The 24,468-nt window shown below is 35.1% G+C and overlaps 1 protein-coding gene across 1 annotated transcript; it reads right to left on the minus strand.

The window, feature by feature from the left end:
• Positions 1-21,097: 21,097 nt before the first annotated feature.
• LOC131063602 (uncharacterized) lies at positions 21,098-23,342 on the minus strand. Its single transcript, XM_057997477.2, has 2 exons — positions 22,991-23,342; positions 21,098-22,172 (listed from the first exon to the last, which is right to left on the minus strand). The coding sequence occupies exons 1-2, from the start codon at positions 23,002-23,004 to the stop codon at positions 21,395-21,397; spliced, it is 792 nt and encodes a 263-aa protein (XP_057853460.2). The 5' UTR covers positions 23,005-23,342; the 3' UTR covers positions 21,098-21,394.
• Positions 23,343-24,468: the final 1,126 nt, after the last annotated feature.

Raw genomic sequence — 24,468 nt, forward strand, 5'->3', positions numbered from 1 at the left:
TAAAGTTGCAATTGAGGGACTTCCACATGTTTAGGGCGGATAGCACGAACAATATCATTAGATAATGGGCTTGCTATATCAAATGTGGGCACACTAAACTTTGATTGGTTCATGGAAGCTATTTGTTGTTGTAAGCATGACACGGTTTGAGCTAGGTTGTTAATAGTTGCTTCGGTGGATGGATTGAAATTAGACATGTTGGATTGGGATGGAGGAGTAATATTGTTGTATGAAGTAGGAGGTTGAGAATAAGGAGGTGGAACACTATGATAAGTAGGCATGGGAGATGATTGGGTCACAAATGGAAGAATCATAGAAGGAGGTATGAAAGAGTTTTGATTAGCAATGTTGAACCTTGACTAAAATGTGTAGGATTAAGATTTTGTGTGGAAGTAGCCATGATAGTAGATGTGAAAGTAGGCACAATAGGCATATATGTAGCCATAGGAATAGAATGATTCACTTGACTAGGTGCTTAAGTGTAACCAAGAGATTTAGCACAACTTTTCATAAGGATGATATTAGTGTCAACAATATGAGAAAGGCCATGCAACAAATCAACACCAATTTTATCACTTTGAACCATTCTTTTTAATCTTTCAGTCAATGGGATAGCCTCACTTTTTGAATATTGTTGACTCATTCATTGTTAAATAATTTTGAATTCATTGTCAATCTTCTCCAATTAGTCAATGGAAACCCAATTTAGTGATTCACCCTCATCACGAGAATTATGTAAAGGATGGGAATAAATAACATCAATCCTTGGAATAGAAGATACACCAATATCTTAGGTCCCGGAGACAACTGAGAGGGGGGGGTGAATCAGTTGTCTAATAAATTCAAACCAAAAACAACTCAACCAACTTAATGCTTAATACCAGTAAACCAGTTAAGTATGTCGGTAGATAGTGTTAACAGTTAATTGTTATACCGGTAAAGATTAATGCATGAAACATAAACACAAAGTCATCCACAACACATAACACCAATATTTGTACGTGGAAACCCTGTAAGGGGAAAAACCACAGTGGGAAACCTTACCCACAATCAGATGATACTACTGCAGATAGTAAGTATACATAAATGGGTTCTGCACATGCAAAAAGGCCAACATCCTAGAGCTCACTGCTCAATCACAAAATGGAAGTCACACTGACTACAGTTGGATGGTTAAATCCAATAAGAATGTACTGCACAAAATAGCATCTTCATATGCTGGATTCAGTACCGGTGTAATGCTGATATGCTTCCACAAAAACCTAGCTTCTCTTTCAAATGATGTCTTCGTGTATAGCTCTGCTTAATCTCGCATATACCTTCACTTAATTCTTTTTTCGCATTCCCACATTCGATCTTACAAATAAGATCTTACATTTATACCATAACCTAAGACCAATTTTAGTAGGTCGGCTCTACAAGACATTACAATAAAACATTTTACAAACAATATAATATCTGATGCAATAACCGATTAAACATGTTGGCTTAAAGCATTTTCAATAATAATAAATCATCTCCATAGTGTGCCATGTTGATCTGGAAAAGATAAACCTGTCGGTGTAACCCTGGACCTATTTGCCGGTAAAAGCAAATATGCAAATATGATTATACCAATGATTAATTCTTCAAAACAAAGTGTCCATACGATGTCTTCGACATTACCAAGTTTCTTCCATATCATTCCAAGTGTTGATGATCATTATATCCTGTCGGTGAACCATATACCAGTAACTGTTCAATAGTTACTTGCTTGCCGGTGAATGTTGCTGGATCTCTAGAGTGCTAGTGCTTTAGTAGGTGTTGACATCAATGACAAAACCATACCAAAATACCAACAATCTCCCCCTTTAGCATTGATGGCAACACAAGATGGAAAAACCATCAAAGTGTCAAAACAGAAATGCCAAAAACCAAAAACCAACAATCTCTCCAAAAAGATCATAACCAAAATACAGAAAGTAATAGTCTCTCTCAAACAACAATCTCTCCCCCTGGGAGCAACATATGTTATCCAAAGTTCTCTTAAAAGATAATGTGCTTTTCCATAGATATCTCTCCCCCTTGACATCAAATGCCAAAGTTATAATAATACCAAGTTCATATACAAAATATCAATCAATTCAATATACCAACTACTCCCCCTTTGAAGTAGCTTCCTCATAAAAAACTGGAGTAAAAGATTTGTCTTTTAATTCTACCAGTTGATGACAATCATCAACTGTCTAAGACTCTACCGATGGTGGTATGACTCCAAGCTGATCTCTAAGATATTCAAAAGTCTCTTTAGGCAAAGGTTTTATGAAAATATCTGCAAGTTGTTCTTTATTATTCACATAAACCAGTTTTATCTCTTTTTCTTCAACTTTTTCTCTTGGAAAATTCAGTTTGATAGAAACATGTTTTGTTTTAGAATGTAATACCGGATTCTTAGATATATCAATTGCTGCAGTGTTATCACAATATATAGTAATTGGTTCCTTGCATTTTACCTTTATTTCTTTCAACATTTGCTTAAGCCATAGTACCTGTGTACAGTTAGTTGCTGGTGCAACATATTCTGCTTCTGTTGTTGATAAAGATGTACAACTCTATTTCTTACTCAACCAAGAGACTAATTTCTTTCCAAAAAAGAATGCTCCGTCGGTGGTGCTTTTTCTATCATCCACATCTCCTGCCCAATTTGCATCTATGTATGTACATAGATCAAAATTTTCATCTCTAGGATACCATAATCCAAGATTTGCAGTGCCTTGTAAGTACCGAAAAATCTTTTTTACTGCTGATTCATGATATTCTCTAGGATTACTTTAAAATCTAGAAACAATACATATCGCATTCATAATATCAGGTCTGGTTTGTGTCAAATATAGTAAACCTCTTATCATAGATTTGTATCTAGTTGGATTAACAGGTGTAGATTCATCCCTTTGAGATAATTTGTCATTTGTAGTCATAGGTGTGCTTACCGGTTTAGAGTTCTCCATCTCAAATTTCTTTAGTAACTCTTTCAAGTACTTAGATTGACTCAAAAATATACCTTTGTCAGTCTGTGAAATCTGCAATCCTAAAAAGAATTTTATTTCTCCAATCATAGACATTTCAAATTCTTGCTGCATTTTAATAGAAAATTCTTTACATAATCCATCTTCTCCTCCAAATATTATATCATCAATGAATACTTCTATAATCAAGATGTCATCATTAGTTATTTTGTAATATAAATTGCTATTTGTGTTTCCTTTAGTAAAACCAATCTTTAAAAGATACTTATCCAACCTTGCATACCAAGCTCTTGGGATTTGTTTCAATCCATACAGAACTTTTCTTAACCTGCAAACCATATCATTGTCATCTGTCAAAGAAAATCCAATAGGTTATTCAATATAGGCTTCCTCTTCAAGATCTCCATTCAGGAATGCACATTTAATATCCATTTGATAAACTTTGTAGTTCTTGTGAAATGCAAAAGCCAAGAATAATCTGATTGCCTTAATTCTAGCTACAGGTGCAAAGGTTTTATTGTAATCAACTCCTGAGAATATCCCTTACACACTAGTCTTGCTTTATTTCTGACAACCTTGCCATCTTCATTGAGTTTGTTTCTAAATACCCATTTGGTTCCAATTATATTTTTATCTTTAGGTCGGGGAACTAATATCCAAGTATTCTTTCTCTCAATTTGTTCTAATTCTTCTTCCATAGCTTTAATCCAAAATTTATCTTCACATGCCTCATTAACAGATGATGGTTCAATTTGAGAAATAAGACATACCTCTTCATTTATCAATCTTCCTCTTGTCATAACTCCTTTAAATTTGCTTCTAATTATCTGATTTTCAGAATGATTCAATTTTACATACCAGGGTGTCTTAGTTTGCTATTGTTCTTCAATTACTGTGGAATCCTCTGATGGTACCGGGGTAACTAGATCTTCATTCTGTACCGATGGATTTAGTGTAGGTTCATTTGTCATAATTTATGTTGCCGGTTCAAAGTCTATATACCTTGAAGTTCCTCTGAATTGTTCATGAATTTTTACATTTGTACTCTCAACAATTTTCTGCAATCTCTTATTAAAATATCTATATGCCTTGCTCTTAGATGAATAACCAAGAAATATTCCTTCATCACTTCTAGGATCAAATTTGCCAATATACTCATCTCTTCTAATATAACATTTACTTCCAAAAATTCTGAAATACTTAAGAATAGGAGTATTGCCAAACCATAGTTCATGAGGGGTCTTACCGGTTTCACCTTTGATGTGAACTTTGTTGAATGTATAGATGGTTGTGCTGACTGCTTCTCTCCAATATACATGTGGTAAATTTACTTCAGATAACATACTTCTTGCTGCATCCAAGATAGTTATGTTTTTCCTTTCAAGAACTCCATTATGCTGTGGTGTCCGAGGTGCTGATAGTTGTCTTATGATTCCATTCACTTCACAGAATGTATTAAAGTCCTTAGATGTGAATTATCCTCCTTGATTTGATCTTAAACATTTGATTTTCTTACCGGTTTCATTTTCAACCATTGCTTTGAACAGTTTGAACTTTCCAAGTGCTTCTAATTTTTCTCTGAGAAAAGTAACCCAACACATTCTAGAATAATCATCAATAATTAGCATGAAATATCTATCACCTTGTAAGCTTTTAGTTCTAGTTGGACCACATAAATCAGTGTGAATCAAATCGAGAGCATTATTGGATTTTTCTGGAGTACTTTTGAAACTAGCTCTAACTTGTTTTCCAAATTGACATTCCTTACATATTGTATTCTGAAGTTTCACAATTTTAGGTAGATCTCTAACTGCCTTAGAAATACTGATCTTTACCATTCAATCAAAGTTTACATGACAAAATCTCTTATGCCATAACCAACTTTCATCTATATGTGCAATCAAGCATGCCTTTTCACTGTTATTCAAATGAAAGATATTACCTCTAGTCTGATTACCGGTTGCAATTTCTAAACCAGTTCTATTTATGATTTTGCAGTTTCCATTCTTAAATTGTAACTAAAATCCTTTCTCAACTAATTGACCAACACTTAAAAGATTATTCTTTAATTCTTCAACATAGTAGACATTGTCAGTGTTATGTTTACCATCAAGAGATATTGTACCCTTACCTTTGATTGAACAGGTTTTGTCTGTAATGCCGCTACCCTAGTCGGACTTGTAAAACCCATTTGACCTTGGTTGACTTCTTATGTGGCATTCTTGAATGGTAGGTTAACTGTGATGCAATGTGTAGTTTAGATAATATAAATGATTGTGCATACCTATTATTGTGCTCTTGCATCGATTCTTGTGTAAATGTAATTGTTTCCTAACCCTTGTGATAAATCTCGAGTTAATGACTTCATTGAATATGTATATGTATATGTATGCTTGCGTGATTCATGGGTGCAGGAGATTTCAGGTACAACACCGCCTAGGGCGAGGTTCGTTTCCTTCGGGATTCATAGGTTTGAGTAAACCTCCTCCATCCTCAGAATTCGGATTTGGGGGTCATAAAACTCTCATCTTGCCTTAGCCATAGTCAAGTGAGCGTCCTGTGTGGTTCGTGGGGCTTTCTTTTCATTGGGTTGCATGTCGTGTGATTTGGTGGACTTCCTCGGTTTGTGTGTCATGCACGGGGTAAGTGGAGTTTGTTATCCTAAGTATTTAATTCAATTTAATGTGAGGATGTACGCATTAGTAATTTAGAAATTTAAAATAGGTAGTTTCTTTTATATGATTAATCTTTAAGTTAAAGAGATCGCTTTAATTATAATTGTAGCAAGCTTAAAGTATTTAACTTGAATTAATGTGTTCATTTATGCATTTGTAATTGAGAAAATTATAATAAATAGATTTCTTTCATGAGATTAGTCATTTATTAAAAAGGTCGCTTTATTATGTTATAGCGAGTCAATTTAATAGTTAATTTTAATAATAACGAATTCAATGAGTTATGCGTTTTAGAAAGGAAGGATTTAAAGTCATTTGGAAAATAGAAATAAATTAATCATTCTCGCATTTTAGAAAAGAAAAGGGTAAATTTTATTATTTAAAGGAAATTATTCTTTTTACTTGTTAAGTTGATATAGTATAAAGGATTGATTTTTGGAAATTTAAATTAATTTAAATACCTTACCCTTGTTAATAGTTCAAAATATAAATGTTGGCTAAAGTAATATGGAGAAATTAAAATTAGAATTAAATAAGAAATAGAAGCATTTTAATTTTAATAAGAAAAGCGAATAAGATGTATTGAATAATGGAAATGAATGATTTCCATTTTCATTTTCTTTTATTTTAAAAAAATAAATGCCTAAATTCGAAATTGAAAATTAGGTCAAAAAAAAAGAGGTTTCTCATTTAACCTAGTTTTTGAAATATTTTTGGGGGTTCTCTTTTTGGGATCTTTTTGGAAATGGAGGTGGAAAATTTTTTTTGGAGAAAATGGAGTTTTGCTTTGAGTTGCAGGGGGAGCTCTCCTTCAAGTCATGCCCGGAATGCGTTATGAGGTAGGATTCCAACCTACCCTTTTTGTTATTGTTGAATCAAGAAAAAAATTGGTGATTGAATGTTCTCCATGAAATGCTGGAAAAGAAAAAGAAATAATAATACCCATGAATGTTTCTAAGATTTAGTTTCAGTTTTGAGATTTGGATTGTTCTTGGATTCAAGATTTGTTATGGATTTCTTGAACATATTGAAAGAAGAAAATCTTCTCCATTTTATTGCTTAAACATTCTGAAAAAATAGAAAGAGAAAAACAAAAAAAAAAAAGGTATAAAACAAATGACTATGGCTGTGACTGTGTTTTGGTTTTTTTTGTATCCATATTTAAAAAAAAAAAAAAATTGGACTTAGCTATACACTGTGAATCTTCCAAAAAAATAAAGAAGAAACACAAAAAAATATATATATATAAAAAAAGAAACAAAAAAAAAAAAAAAATTATATATTTTGGGTTAGGGTTTGGCGGGCGGAGGAGTCGAAGCTCGGCTCGCGTCGCCGCCCCCTCCCCCATTTCCTCCCTACCCCCGTGGCTTCGCAAGGAATCCCTACATCCACTGTGGCCGCAGGGTAAAACCTGCGTCCACGGCGGCCCGCAGGGGGAGTCCCTGTGCCTGTAGCAAGGCAGCGAGGGAGCTGTGGGGTTTCCGCACCTTCTGGGTTGGAAGGTGGGCCCCGCAGTGCCCCCATTTTTATTTTAGTTTTTTTTTTATTTTTAGTTTTTTTATTATTATTTAAAATATATATATAATAAATTAAATTAATTTATTTTAATGACAGCCCTTTTAAATATAGTTTTGCTTTGTTGATAATTATTTTTTTATTAATATATATATTTTAGGTGAGGATTAATATATATATTAATAAAAATTAATATGAAATTCGTACGTTATTAAACGATATTTATATATATATATATATATATATATATTTTTAAGGAAATTTATATAATATATCGAATAGTAATTAATAACTGGTGATCTTTAATTAATACAATATTCAGAAAACACATAGTGATTCTATCTGAGCATTCTGAGAACTTAGAAATAGGAATCGAAAATGTTAAAGTATTTAAAGTTCGTCATGGAAATTTTGAAAACTCAACTGATATGCTAACCAAGATCATCAGAAACTTAATAATGTGTCGATTTGAAAGTTTGGAAGAAAATGATACCTTCTTTTAGTAAAATAAATAGTTTAGTTATTTCTTCCTCGATGATGTGAAATAGATAATGGAAAAGATGGCAAGTTTATTTTATGTTTTTCGCTTGTGTTAAGTACTGGCAAGGCTTTGCTAGGTTTGTTTGGACTCTGTCATCTATTTACTTGTGTTGGTCATGGTCGGTTACGTCCCTAGATAGAGTAGCGTCCGTCATTTGAACCTGTAATTGCTTGAAGTGTTCAGTTGGATCCGCTTCAAAAGGGATCGTTATGTAAATTCCGACCGAGGTGTCTATTGTATATTGGAGTGGCAAAGATGTAAAAGACATGTGATTATGTAAATTCCTAACTATATTGAATGTCAGAGGGGTCTTGCAGTTGAGCAGACCCGAAGATGTAGCCCTTTAGGGGTGAACTCCGAGATCATATCCGTGTTATGTGATGCCTTGTTTCTTTATTTCATGTGTATGTTATCTTGTATAATTGTATGATGGGAATTTAATGAAGCTAAATCAAAGTGCATAAAATTATTCATCTTGATAAATGTAGTAATCAGGTTCATAAAACATTGTAAGTATGATTATGGAAAAGTATTTGGTTTATGTTAATTAAAGAACATAATGGTGGAAAGAATCTCATTAGGATGTCATTATTGTTTTAGCTTGATATAAATTGGTAAATTGAACGAATGTGAATGGGTAACAAAGTTAGATTTAATGTCGTAATTTTCTAATTTGAAATCTAAAGGATGAACTTCATTTAGGTATTTTCCTTTTTATCTTCTTAAATGAGTATCGCCATGTTAATCATGCTTCGCTATATTGGATGAATTTGTTTAGTTATTTATGTTTTAATCTTAACAAATAATCCCTACCAAATTAACTTGATAATTGGGTGAACTCAACTATTTATCCATAATTATAACCCTAATAAAAGAATCTCTTTATAATTGTTAAATTGAATTAAAAAGAGAAGTATTCGTATAGTTGTTTATATCTTAATCTTAGTAAATGTATCTTTTCATATTAACTTCATTTACTAAAAAGAGTGACATGCAATAAGATAATTATATTTTAATCCTAATGGAAGAACGTTACTATGAACTTATATTTTAATCCTAAATGAATTTAGTTCTTCTATTAGCATTATTAAAACTTCAATGAATGAACCCTATGGCTAATTACATTCTATCCTCCATAAAATAACTATGACTCATTAGTTGGTTATGCTTGAATTCAAATGAAGGAACCTCACTCTATTAATGGTAGATTAATCCTCAATGAATGAATCTCACCCTATTAGCCATACTTTTAATTATAAAAGATGATAACAATTGTGGGTGGTTGCCTTAAACCTAATGAATGAACTTCGTTATATTAAATGCTTTGATCCTTTTGGGAGGCCTCTTAATGTAATTATGATTTAAAGTGCAATGAGTAAATAACCTCGCGATGGCCTCCTATCCACCCGATATAAATGAACGCTTCCTAAAATTCTAAGATGTCATATCATTGAACATATATATAATCATGTCTTACGCATTATCTCGCAATTAAGATATCCGGCTTATTGGATCAATTGACGCAAGTTGAGTCAGGTGTAAGGATACGTAATCACGTTGGGAAACTCCTTAGGTTCGTTTAGCCTTCCGTTGTGTTATCTAAGTTTTAGATAACTCCAAAATATCTTAATGTTGTAACTACTCAGTAATACTCTTAACTATTATTATAAAAATATATATATATTTACACTCTATTTGAGTGTTTTTAACTTAAACCCTTTGGGGTTTCCTGGCGGGGCATTACATTGTCATCTCCAAATCTTACTAAACTTCCATTGTATTCTTGAAAGTTCAAGAATTTACCTGTGTCTCTTGTCATATGATGTGAACATCCTAAGTCAATGATCCATTCATCCTTTACTTCAACTTTAGCTGCTACGGCTTGTTCTACCGGTTGAGTAGTAGGTGTCGGTTGATCTTCTGTTATAGCAACAAAAACCCATCCATCGTCTGTTGGATCCTCGTCAGAATCATCAGCTACACCTTCATCAGCAATGTAACAAGATTTGTCTTTGTTCTTTTTAAATCTGTATCTCTGGTATTTAGGATTATGCTTGTATGTTCTTCTAGCTTCTTCTCTTAGTCTAGCATGTCTATCAGGGCATCTCGAAGGCATATGACCAATCTTATTGCAGTTAAAACATTTAAAGGGTGTTTTACCTTCATATTTACTTCCAACTGGACCTTTTGGCATTTTCCTTGCAAATAGTGCTTCAAGTTCTTCAAGTTCTTCATTCTCCTTCCTAGTTTCTTCAAGTTCTCTTGCATAAAAGGCTTTCCAATCTGATTTGTCAAATGATGGAGCAGATGATGTTGATGCTTTAAAGGCCAAATCTGTCTTTATAGTAGCAACAAGACCAAATTCCTCAATTTCAAAGGCTGAAAGTTTTCCAATTAATGTATCCTTAGTTACTAATGTATTAGGCATTGTTCTCAACTCATTTATAGCAGTAACCTTCATTTTATATGCCGATGGCAATCCTCTTAAGATTTTTGAAACAATTTCATCTTCACTCAAGGTTCCTCCACAACATTTAATATCCAAAACAATTTCATTTACTCTTTCCATAAAAGCAGAAATCCTTTCATCTTCTTCCATTTTCAGATGTTCATACCTGACTCGGAAGCTTTCAAGTTTTGTAATCTTGATTGTGGAATCTCCTTCATTCAATGTTTCCAAATGATCCCAAATAGCTTTAGCAGTAGACCTATCTGATAATCCCATGATTTGTTGATCTGATAAAGCAGTCAAAAGTGCTTCTCTTGCTTTGCAATCATTCTCCTCATCTTTAGCTAAGGTAGTTGGAGCAGTCTAACCAGCTACAACAGCAGTATAACCATTCTTTGTAACTTCTCAGATGTCTTTACCAATGCAATTCAGATGTGTCTCCATCCTGATCTTCCATATCCCATAGTTGGTTCCATCAAGTTTAGGATTGTCCTTCCTGAAATAATTAGTAGTCAATGGATCTCCTCAAGTTGTTAAACTTCTGCAAAAGAGGACTAAGCTATGATACCAATTGTTAGGTCCTGGAGACAACTGAGAGGGGGGGGTGAATCAGTTGTCTAATAAATTCAAACCAAAAACAACTCAACCAACTTAATGCTTAATACTGGTAAACCGGTTAAGTATGTCGGTAGACAGTGTTAACAGTTAATTGTTATACCGGTAAAGATTAATGCATGAAACATAAACACAAAGTCATCTACAACACATAACACCAATATTTGTACGTGGAAACCCTGTAAGGGGAAAAACCACAGTGGGAAACCTTACCCACAATCAGATGATATTACTATAGATAGTAAGTGTACATAAATGGGGTTTGCACATGCAGAAAGGCCAACAACCTATAACTCACTGCTCAATCACAAAATGGGAGTCACACTGACTACAGTTGGATGGTTAAATCCAATAAGAATGTACTGCACAAAATAGCATCTTCATATACTGGATTCAGTACCGATGTAATGTCGATATGCTTCCACAAAAACCTAGCTTCTCCTTCAAATGATGTCTTCGTGTATAGCTCTACTTAATCTCGCATATACCTTCACTTAATTCTTTTTTCGCATTCCCACATTTGATCTTACAAATAAGATCTTACATTTATACCATAACCTAAGACCAATTTTAGTAGGTCGGCTCTACAAGACATTACAATAAAACATTTTACAAACAATATAATATCTGATGCAATAACTGATTAAACATGTCAGCTTAAAGCATTTACAACTATAATAAATCATCTCCATAGCGTGTCATGCTGATCTGGAAAAGATAAACCCGTCGGTGTAACCCTAGGTAACCCTGGACCTATTTGTCGGTAAAAGCAAATATGCAAATATGATTATACTAATGATTAATTCTTCAAAACAAAGTGTCCACACAATGTCTTCAACATTACCAAGTTTCTTCCATATCATTCCAAGTGTCGGTGATCATTATATCCTGTCGGTGAACCATATACCAGTAACTGTGCAATAGTTACTTGTTTGCCGGTGAATGTTGCTGGATCTCTAGAGTGCTAGTGCTTTAGTAGGTGTTGACATCAATGACAAAACCATACCAAAATACCAACACAATATTCTCATGGAACAAGTTATCCAAATTAGGCTCCATATCCTTAGTAATTAAACCTTGGGAAGCCTTAATTCTACTTCTCCTCACAGGAATATTATAGGTAAGACTAATGGTAGTAAAACTAAAGCACAAAGGAGGGAAATTTGAATTCAAAATTAGAAATTATGATTAAGCAATACAAAATTGTAATATCCCCGACAATTTTGTTTTGGTTTTTTAATAAGATTACAATCACGCCAACACTCGTTAGGGTTATAATAAGAAAACTAAACTAGCTGAAAGGAACCCTACACCTTTAGATCACCGAGAGCCCAAGCTGGGAGGGTGAGAGCTTATGGTAGCAGGGGATCGTTAGATGTAAACTATTGAAAGTACTTATTACAATAATGGGTGAAAAGCCAGCACCTTCCACTTTCTAGTCGGAGTAGAAAACTAGAAATCTTGGTGGTAAACCAGCCAAGGAGAAACTAGAACATAACCAAGCACGAATCACTCTACCGCATATCTCAACGGGAGGATGAACACTTACAACAAAGCTCAACTCAACCGTTTATGCAGCAAGAGGACCATTAAAAACAAAATATCACTCGACCGCTTATTCAACGGGAGGATAAAATTACAAAGATCAAATGTAGGCGGCAAGTCAGCTTCTTCCACTTTTTAGCAGGGGTTTGCATTACAATCCAGAAATGGTTGTTAGTAATACTATCCAGCCTTACAATAAAGAGATTCAACGCATAGAAAAGAGAGATTATACTATCCAATACTAATGATACCTCCAAGATTAACACAATTAGCAAACTCAAACCCACCCATAAAGAAATAACACACCATTGATCACTAAACTGAAAATACAATCTGTTGTCCACAGAACATGCAGAAAAAACCACTACCAAATTCACTATTATGCTCATAACTCGCCTAAAACTTAAAGGAATGATACAAGAACAGAAGAAAATGAAATCTATAACTGAGGTGATGCAACAAGAACCTCAAACCTACACCGCAAACACCACCAACAGTCAGCACACAACCCAAAGCAGCCAAAAAATGGTACGGCCCAGCTAGGAAATACGATTTGTTGCACAAAATCAGAAAGCACACCAAAAGAAATGCCAAAGTAGGAGAATGATCGCCCTCCAAATACGCTTCCAACGAGCTAATACCTAGAATGATTGAATGCACAAGCAGGGAGATATTATCAAATCTTCACTTCAGCCACACTAAACCAACAACAGTGAAAAACTCTCCACACTCTGGAAGAATACTAAAACGCACACTGAAAACTGAAATTACACTCACAAATAACTCCAACAACACACTAAAATCAGCTAGGTATTGTATTTCAAGTATAAAACTGGCAAAACTATGGAGCCACAACTTCGAAACTCAAGTTCACTCACCATTCTGACAACATAACGATATGATTTCTTCAAGATACCAAATGAGGAGCCCATCCCTTGTATTTATAGATTTCTCCATCTGAAATTCAAATGCAAATAGCACCCAAACTCATTTAAAATTCACTTCATTTCATTTCATGTTCCCTTCCAAGTATAGTGTCCACTTTCCCATCATCCTGGTCGCACTTTTCCCAAGGAAATCGCCATGTTATAACATTAACATTACAAGGCATAAAACTCATTCATTTTATTCGCCATCAACTTAGGGAAATAAACATGTGACTTAGGATAAATAATATAATGTTCTCCTTCCTAAGTCATTCCTCCAAAATAATCAGTAAAATAATTGAATATGAAAATTTAGAAAAAAGTGGTAATATTTAATTAATCAATTATAAATCGCCCCCTGATTACTGCCCAATCAACCATATGAACTGGAGCATAGAAAATACAAATTCTGGACTAGATTGGAACTTTGCTCAAGACTACCACAAATAGCTCTACCTGAACTGATACTCACTAAAATAAAGTCATGAAAACATCTCCAAAAGACATTCCCATTGAACGCTGTGAGAGAGCTCGAAAAACCCAAAAGAACCTCAAAATCCAGTGAGCTGCCACCTGTTAGCAATTGACACTCATCCGGTTTAGTTGTGTTGTCATTGCTGAAAACACACATAATTTTGGGTTGGACACTTAACTGGTACTCACCGATATTCATAATTCGGCAACCAGCATTCAATTCATCCAGTAGACAAGGGAAACCAACAAACTAGGAACCGGTATATGAGCCCAACATAGGAGATTGATCTGGCAGGTTTACATGGCAACAATCAACAGCATCGGTCACAAAGTTTAATGTATTTATTTTTTGTCTAGGTCGACATGTAAATAACTTGTAATATCTTTGTAAGCCAACACAAGGCATTCATGTTTATGATTGGGAAGGGTATTTAAGTCAGTCCAGTTAGGTTATTTTGGATATATATACAGAGAGAAAGAATATATAGTGATGTGATATTGTGCGAGAAATGTTGATCGACTTAATGCAAATATAATATTTTGTAGTCGGTCTTGGTTATTGGTTTAGATGTTTTGGATGAGAAGTTACCGGTAAAGGAGGACACACTAAAAATTAGTACAAACAGTGCTTGAACTGGAACTCATCCAGCATAGTAGATGCATTCTCTGAGTTCATAATTTTGTTTGTAAACTAGTATTTGGTGTTTGTAGGCATTGAGGCTCCTTTTGTGATGAGCAGTGTGCTCTAGGTTGTTGGCCTTCCTGCATGTGCAGGCTCCTATTGTAATATTTATTCATTTGGCCAGTGGATAGATATTGTGGGTCACCAATCCCACCATGGTTTTTCCTCTTTGAGGTTTTCCACATATAAATCTATGTGTTATGGTGTATGTTCTTGTGGTTGCATCATTTCTACTTACTGTTATATTTTTTTATGATTACCGGTTACTGAATTACTTTGTTAATAAGGTTAAAATTGATCTCACTAGTAGAACATTGATTCACTCTCCCCTCTCAATGTTCTTGGATTCCAACACCACCAACTTACTAAAAATAGTAAGTTTAGAAATCACTCCAAAACAAAATGCATGTTATACCATTGTGAAGCTCTCAAAAAACCCAAAACAAATCCTGAATTCTTCCTTCCAAATTCCAACTAGAACATCTTTGAAAACTGCGAGGAATCCTCCTAGAATATAGGAATCCCTAATTTCTCATTTCGGTCAACCTACGAGTTTCCAAAATAGGCTAATGGACCACTAATTACTTCCTACTGAGAAGGGGATATTACAGTCCACTCTCCTCAAGATTGTTTTCCCTCAAGCAATCGCAAGCCTGGATGTTGTAAAATCTCCTCATTCTCCCAAGTGGCATCCTCAACTGGTAAGTTCTTCCATTTGATCTAGTACTCCTTGATCACCCTTTTTCTCAAAGAACATTCCCTAAAGTCAATGATAGTTTCAGGAATCAAAACCAAATCTCCCTCCTCATCAAGTGGAGGAAACTTTGTTGAAGTTACAACATTATGTCCAAGATCCTTCTTAAGGCGAGACACATGAAATACATTATGAATCCTATTGCTTGTCAAAAGTTCCAACTCATACACCACTTCCCCAACTCTCTTGTTCACTCTGAAAGGCTCGTAGAAACATGGCTTCAATTTCTCAACTCTTCTCTTCTTGAGAGTAGATTGTTTGTAATGTTGGAGCCTCAAATAAACCATGCCGCCCACCTCAAAAGTGTGCTCAATCCATTGTTGATCAGCATACAACTTCTGTTGATTCTATGCATGTTGGAGATTGTATCTCAGAGACCTCAAAATATTCTAACTCTGCTACATCATATCCTTCGCCTGAGAGGTTTTGCTATCATCAAATATCAAATTAGCAAAGCTAGGAGATTCATAACCATATAGTTCCATGAATAGTAACATTTTGATGGACATGTGATATGAAGAGTTCTAACAATACTCTCCTAGGTGAAGCCATCTCACCCATGCATTTTGTTGCTCTGAAATATAGTTTCTGAGATAGCCTTCCAACCACTTATTCACTATCTCAGTCTACCCATCAGTCTGAGGGTGATAACTTGTGCTTGGAGTGAGCACAATACCACATAATTTGAAGATTTCATACCAAAAAGTACTTAAGAACTTGTTGTCCCTATCGCTTACAATGTTCTTCGGCAATCCATGCAACCTGAACACCTCTCGAAAGAACACATCAAAAAATTTATTTGTTGTAAATGAGCTGGTGATGGCAAAAAAGTGAGCAAACTTGGTCAATCTATCCACCACAACATATATACAATCCTTCCCCATGGCCCGTGGCAACCCTGTGATGAAATCCATGGATACACTTTCCCATTTTTTATTGGGAATGGGCAAAGGTTGTAACAAACCAGATGGTAAAGTATTCTCATCTTTGTTCTTTTGCAATGTATGACACTCCTTGATGTAGCTCAAGACATCATTTTTCAATCCTTTCCAAGAAAATGTTTCTCAGATCTGCCTGTATGTCTTTAAATAACCTTGGTGACCAGCAAGAGGGATGTCATGGAAGGTCTACAAAATCTCCTTGAGCTTAGATTCAGGCACAATGAAGATCCTTCCCTTATATAAAATCAATTCAGCCACCAATTTGTATTTTTCATCATTAAAAAGTACCCTCAATGATGTTGGTTGCAAATTGATCTTTGGCATAATCAGCAAGCAACAGGTCCCTCTAATCTACAGTAAGCTCACATAAAGAGCTCGGTGGGGTCTTCTAGACAAAGAATCAACCACAATGTTATTTTTTCCTTTGACATACTCAATGTCAATGTTGTAATCTTGTAGCTTACTCACCCATTTTTGTTGTCTCTCATTCAAGTCCTTCTAATGTGTGAAGTGCTTAAGACTATTATTAACAATCTTAACAACAAACTTACTCCCCACAAGATACTGCCTAAACCTCACAAGAGCATGCATTATGACAAGCATTTCTTTGTTATATATGGAATATAACCTTTCCACTCCTCTCAACTTCATGTTTTCAAAGACAATAGGATGTTTGTCTTGCATGAGAACCACACCAACACCTTCTCTTGATGCATCACATTGTAGCTCGAAGGGCTTGGTAAAATCTGGTAAAACCAAAACAGGGCACGAACTCATAATCTCCTTAAACTAATCAAACATCGCTTGTGCCTTTTCTGACCATTCAAAGGCTCCTTTCCCAGTGAGATCCATGAGGGGGGTAGCCAACTACGAGTAACCATTCACAAACCTCCAGTAGAAACCACATAGGCCTAAAAATCCCTTCAAATGTGCTATGTTTTCAGGTGGAGGTCAATCAATGATAGCCCTTATCTTTTTAGGATCCACCTTCACACCCTCTGCATTGATAATGTGACCAAGATAGAGCAGTTCTTTCATTCCAAATTCACATTTGGACTCCTTAGCAAATAGAGATTCGGACTCCAGTATACTGAGCACTTCATCCAAGTGTTGCAAGTGCTCCTTCCAAGACTTGTTGAAGATGAGGATGTCATCAAACAATACAAGCACAAACTTCCTTAACTTCTTCTGGAAGATATTATTCATGCAAGACTAGAATGTGGCAGGAGCATTAGTCAAACCAAAGGGCATGACTAAAAATTCAAAATGCCCAAAGTGGCACCTGAATGCAGTCTTTTCTACATGTGATGCCCTCATTCTGATTTGATGGTAGCCCAATTTGAGGTCAATCTTTGAAAAGAACATGGCACCGTGTAGCTCATCAATCCTCGAAATGGGATACTGATTTTTATTGGTTTTCTTATTAAGTGCCCGATAATCCACGCACATGCACATGGTCCCATCCTTCTTCTTCAGCAATATAACAGCCAAAGAAAAAGGGCTCTTGCTTGGCCTAATATATCTTATGTTAAAAAGCTCCTTAATAGCTTTCTCTATTTCATCCTTCTGCTTCTTGGGGTACTACTAAGGAGTCATGTCAGGCTTTTCTCCTTCTTCTAGCTCAATGATGTGTTCAACTCCTTACTCAGGAGGTCTACAAGGAGGTGGATTCTCGAACACCTTATTCCTCTTTGTAATCAAAGCTTAAATGTCATCAAGATAACTTATTTTCTCTTCAAATGAATTAGATGGCATGATCATGCACTCAAGAGGTTTACCAAGAGGGGGATTCCCAAAAATATTACCCTTTTTGTGATTAATGCTTGAACATTTGCAAAGTAGTTCCCCTTTTCTTCAAGTGGACTTGATGGTATTATCAAACACTCTACTACCCATTCCACTTGGTCGTGGCAGATCAGCCACTCCATCCTCTTTAGTGATACAATTTTGAAACCACCATTAGACATTCCTCGCAACACCACCCTCTTTCCATCGGACACAAATTTGAATTCCATGGTTTGCAAATTTATAGTGATCTCAGCCACTGAATGCCAAGGACTGCATCATCAGTCCCTCATATGCTCACCACAAAGAAGTCATCTTGAATCTCCTGATTTCCCAACTTCAAATACATGTAAATCATTTGATTGCATGATATGGTGGAGCCATCAACTACCATGACTTTGAATCCTTCAACTTCTTCAGTCACTAGCCCTCTCTTAGCAAAAGTCTTTCATCAATGAAGTTATGAGTTGCTCCTGTATCAATAAGAGCTATGAGATGGTGCTCCCCCAACACTCCCCTAAGAGTTGTATATATGTTGAAACTTTGAGAAAAGCTACTAAAGTTAAAGGCGCCCATATTTGTTTCTCATCTTCCATGGTTGTGGATTGTAACTGATTGCTAGCATGTTCCTAATGACCTTGTAAATTACCTAGCATGCCATAATCCTTTTTGCTTCTCATCTTCCATGGTTGTGGAGTGTAACTGATTGCTAGCATGATCCTAATGACCTTGCTAGCATGATCCTAATGACCTTGTAAATTACCCAGCTCATAGATTGTTGAGCACAATGTGTTGTGAATAGATGTGAGGCAGACATTACCACTAAAGCATATGTGAGATTCGTTGGATCGAGGATATGGATCTTTTTCTTCCCTAAAGAATCTAAGAGGTTATCTTAATATTATAGATCGTTGCTTGCAATGTGTTGTGAATAGATGCGAGGCAAACATTACCACTAAAGCATATGTGACATTTGTTTGATAGAGGATATGTATCTTTTTCTTCCCTAAAGAATCTAAGAGGTTTTAGGTATAATAGACTAAAGAAAATAACCTCATAGTTGCTACAAGCCATTAGAAATGTCCTCTTTATGAAACTCTAGTCTTGATTAATGTGTTTAAGGACTAGGTGTGAAGCCTTAAGTTTTAGCTATTGCTTGACGAACTATTTGGCATGTTGTGGAAGCTAACGACTATCTCTAGTATATCTCTAGTTACCCACTATCACAACTATGTTGCAAAGTTTGGCATTGTACGCACTTGTCACTATGCATGTAAGGATGCCCATGGAGTGTTTTACAATTTCCAAAGCGTAGAGCCACAAGTGAGGCATGGTTGGCAACTTCAATCTCACTAGTTTGTAGGGACACAATTCTACATAATACATAGCTTACAAATATTAGTGTCGTGGGTACCAAAAGCCATGAGAAAGTGGAATTGTTTCCTTGATTAGCTTCTCATTTATAAGCAGTTATGGAGTATAACTAGTTATTAGTGATCTTGATGAGCCAGCATACAACAAACCTTGTCGTTGCCATATTAGTGATCTTGATGAGCTGGCATACAACAAACCTTGTAGTTACTAATTTAGTTGTTATATTGACTTATTATACCTACACACTAGATCAACATTCAAGGTGATTGCTAGTTGCTAGAGATATGTTAGAAACAAATCATTTAATCGGTACACTTTTGTGGCAAAAATGTTTCTCTACAAACTGTGTTACATTGTTGAAGCATACACAACATTGGCTAGAGTAGTTGGGGTTCTGTGTTCCCTTAAACATCTGAGATACCCCAACGTACCATGTTTGTAGGTACCCTACTCGGTGAATTTCCCCCGTCATGTTTACTTTTGCAATGTTACTCACGATTGTTCAAATAAGTGCCACTTGATATTTACCACTCGAGGGTTAAGGCGCACTTAGAAGCCTTCCATGCAAATCAATAGAATGCCTTCACTTACATACATTTTTATGAAAATCTTAACAAATCACTAATAAGACAACAATAAACTGCAAAATCTCACATAACCAACCAAATTGACATAACATTTGTCTTGAAACAGCTCAAGTCTTTAAAACCAGATAAATATGCAAATTAGAAGAACGCCTTTCACGCCACCACAATCCCTAAAAAACGCATTGTACTACAAAATGGATAGGTAAAAAATATCGCACAACTAGAATACTTCTTAAAACGGTAACTAAGACAGTCCACAAATCAATCTCAACAAACCATTATTTACATATTAAGAGTTTCAAGGGGCTTAAAACTATATATAGCTAAAATTTTAACTTCCAAAAATAGTGAACAGAAAAAGACCCTAGAAAGTTAGTAACTAATTTGATTCTAGGAATTGACATTATCATCAATCCAAGCCATAAAACAGGCAAATATATGATCACAAACTTCTATAATTAACGTGAAGATTTTGACCAATCAAAGTGAATCTGAAATGTTTTCAGATTACATTGTATAACTGACATAACTTTTGAGTCGTTTGATCAAATGATTAAGTTAAAACAACAGAAATTCATCTACTGTAAGTGAAGATTAAATTTAACAAATAATGGCAAATAAGAATGAACCTGAAAAGGTGTTATCATAAGATTGTCTCATTCTATCTAATGCTATAAACTAACATGAAAAATATCCATTAGAGCTCAAATGCTACTTTAAACTGGAACATCCATGTATATCAACTGGGCACATCAAGTAAATCATCATCATTAAATGCAAATGAAATAAAAGAGATCAGTGCTACAACTCCTCCAATATCAATAAACTAATTACAACTCCATTTCAATAAAGCCACTCCCAGTCAATATAAAACAGATCAGTGCTTTTCAGCATGTCAACGAGCAAGAGATAGAAGCAATAAATACCTGAAAGATGGCTGAAACTACACTAACTAAACATTAAATTACGAGCCAGTCATCCATTTCTGAATTCATAATTAATTTTCACGATGGAATGTGCAGCAAATAGTAGGCACAAAGACGGTGACAAACTCAATGTCAATGTCAATGTCTATAAGCCAGTCACATCCCATTTCGAAATTAGTAACTCATTTTCACAGTGAAAATGCATATTAAATGGTAAGCACAAAGAAGACCAAAAAACTCAAAAACCAATTCAATGAGCCAGTTAAAATTAACATTTATGTTCCCATGAAAATGCACAACAAATAAGAAAAGCAAAAAGCCCAAATCGCATATTACAGCACGATTGTTTTTGTAATACAGAAAGTTAAGCAGACTATTAAAAGCATGCATCTATATAAATGTCAGAATAAAAATATATCTGAAGTATATGTACCTCAAGTCTGAATTTGAAATGCTACTTGCCTCGAGACTATCTTGAATATCAAAACCTATTGATGGATATTCAACTATCTATGCAAAAAGAAAGGTAACTTCTAAACAGGATTAAAAATATCATTGGTGTCCCTTTGACAGTGGACACAGCTTAGCAAAAGAGGCGAGTTAATGCCTCGATCGTGATGCCGCACGACTGGCTTCCTCACGGGTTGATGGGAAAAGCTCCACATACCTGCTGCCAATTGTCATTTTATCTTTGCTCATGGCAGCTTTGGAATCATCAGTGCTAGAAAATTCCACAAATGCCTCACCTGTTGCCCTTCCATCTGAATTTGTTACTATATGGATATTTGATTCAGAAAGATCATAATCTCCAAAAAAGTCAATGATGTCCCTTTTTGTTACTGAAAAAGGAAGTCCTCTGAGCTTCAAAATTCCACTGTGTTCCATGTGGTCCTTGTCTGTTGATCCCTTTGAATAATTAGAGGGAGGAGGAGGAGCAGCATCATCCGCCTTGGGTTCATTCACTTCATTTGCAATGGCATTATAGTAATCCTGCTTCTTGCATCGGAAAACTTCAACATACCGCCTACCCATATTCTGCCTATCCCTCTGAAGAGCAAAGTCAACTTGCATTGGAGCTCCCAACACGACATATGCCTCACCAGAGAACCGTCCCTGCTTGTGCACTAACAATACATCAACAACATCCAGTCCGGCAAAGAACTCGAACACATCACTCTCACTGCAATTGAAAGGAAGACCTCGCAGACGAACCACAGGAAAAGATCGTGGCTGACCAAGATAAGGCATTCCTGTACCGTAAGTGTAAGGCCCAAATGCACCAGGACCCCCAGCGAAGTATGGATCAGGATCTATCATCCGTTGTCTCTTTGTGCTGACCTCGTACCCGTCGGACATACCCCCGCCTCCCAACATGGCCCTTCAGACATATACATCCCACACATACAAAAACCCCCCACACTCAGCCCATCAATAACCAAACCCAAACCCACCCTACCAATCTCTACCCTATTCACCATCTATATATCTTTAAATATCATTAAGTTTCCAACTTCAAATACTTTCTAAATAACAAAAATGAAACCCACAAAGCCCAAAAATAATAAGCATAAGCAGATGCGGAACAGGAAGACAAGCGCATTTTAAAACAAATTTTAACACCCACTTCAGTATTTCATTCACTAGTACCACAATAGCCAGAGGTTTCGAATTTCCAGCAAAAGCAAACAGGTAACACCTACGGTTCTCAGTTAAAATGAATACGAAAATCGAGGTAACGACCGGATGATTTCAGATACATAATGAGCATATTGGCAAGATAACATACGAAAAGCAACGGATTTAGATCTTGTAGACCCAGAAGAAGAGCTGATATGAGTTACGATGTTAGCCCAAAACGTACAAAGACCTCGAGATTTAAGGCTAGATTTATACCATTAATACCCAGATTTCAACAGCAGGAAACATCATCTAACCCCTACAACAGTACAAGGATCAAAACAAGGAAAGACGGCATAAACCCTAGGATGAAAGTGAAAACAAAACCCTAGAAACCCTAAACTAGCATGAGGATTAAAAGGAGCTACAATCCCTAAGCAAGCCAGAAAAAGGGCCATGAGATCCGAGCAACGAAATGAAGGGCAATCTAACATATAAGAGATTTGCAGTCGATTTCTTTATAAAACGAAGATTGAAAAAGAAAAAGAGAACAAAAGATTGAAAGAAGCCCGAGCTTACCCTCTAGAATACATATTTGCAAGCGCTGCCCGCCCACGCCCACGCCCACGCCCACGCCCAACGCCCAGAGAAGACGAAGAAGAAGTAGAAGAAACTCTGAGATTTCCCCTTCCCCGCGACTCGTTCGCCAGCCCAATGATTCTAAACAGACCGAATAACAACCGATTAGGGTTTCCAAATTTTAGGCAAATTTAGCACTTATTTTGTTGTTCTTCTGTAGCGTATGCCGAGAAGATAACAAAGGGCTGCACAATTGTTAAAAATTGAATGTAATCGCCAGTTGCCCTAAATCCCTCCTAACTAAACCCGGTTCGCTATAACCGTTTTCTTAACCACGGTTACTCTGCATTACAGCAAATTGTAGAGAAGAGTGGTTTATAGGCTATGTATAATATGAGTAAAGCACTTCAACTATGATATGGTCGGCTTACCTTGGTAGGAGTAACAACATTAGCCACTTGTATTCTTCTTATACAAAATCTAAAGGTGTAATATATCTAGAACTTGACTATAATTTGTAATGTATATTTTTGGTTGTCAAATTTATTTCATGATAGTTTAATTATTAATCTATTATTTTATTGGATAATACTTCTATATAATATTATTAGTTTTTATCTAATATTAATGCATTTGTTGGGTACCTTTTTTTTTCATTTTTTTCTGGATAATAGTTCTATATAATATCATTAGTTCTTATTTAATATTAATGCATTTGTTAGATACAATTTTTTATTGGTTTGTCAATCACGTTATAGAGTTTAAAAAATGTTCAATAATTCTATAATTTTTAATTATTCTCTCTTATTTAATAATTTTGAAATTGTTATTTATGTATTTTTTCATTGGTTGATTTTGGAAATGGTCATTGCAAAAATAAAATTGTGGTTCAATTTTTTTCTTAAAATTTGAAATGCATTAATATTTTGTGTTAAGCTTTCAACTTTGCATATGTCTTGAAGGGCAATCAACATTGTTGTGGATATCATAATATTGTGAGGTAGAAAAATAATTTACTTTGAAATTACTTATACCTACTATGAAACAATTTGTAATTATTTTATTTTTCAATTTATCAACTAAATACTTTTCAATTATTTTGTTCATTTCAATTTACCAACTTCTCTAAGTTTTACGTATCAATCTTTTAACTAGATTTATAAGACATTAATTTTTGTGCCTAAGTTTCAATTGTATTAATGTCTTGAATGGCATTGAATACTGTTGAATACATCATGGTATTCAATTAATAATGATAGAAATTTAGCTTTTCAAATATTGAATAATATATACTCCTCAATAAAAACTATTCAATGTCATGAAAAAGGCGCATACAACTAAAAATCTATGTCAATCTATACATTGAGATATTTCATGAAAGAAATTCAATACTTATTTTATTGAAAAGATATATATAATCTTTCATAAAGATATATCAAACAAAATCAAGAGAAATCTTCTCACCCAACTTTTCAAGC

Source organism: Cryptomeria japonica, chromosome 4 (assembly GCF_030272615.1).
Source record: "Cryptomeria japonica chromosome 4, Sugi_1.0, whole genome shotgun sequence".
Classification (NCBI taxonomy): domain Eukaryota; kingdom Viridiplantae; phylum Streptophyta; class Pinopsida; order Cupressales; family Cupressaceae; genus Cryptomeria; species Cryptomeria japonica.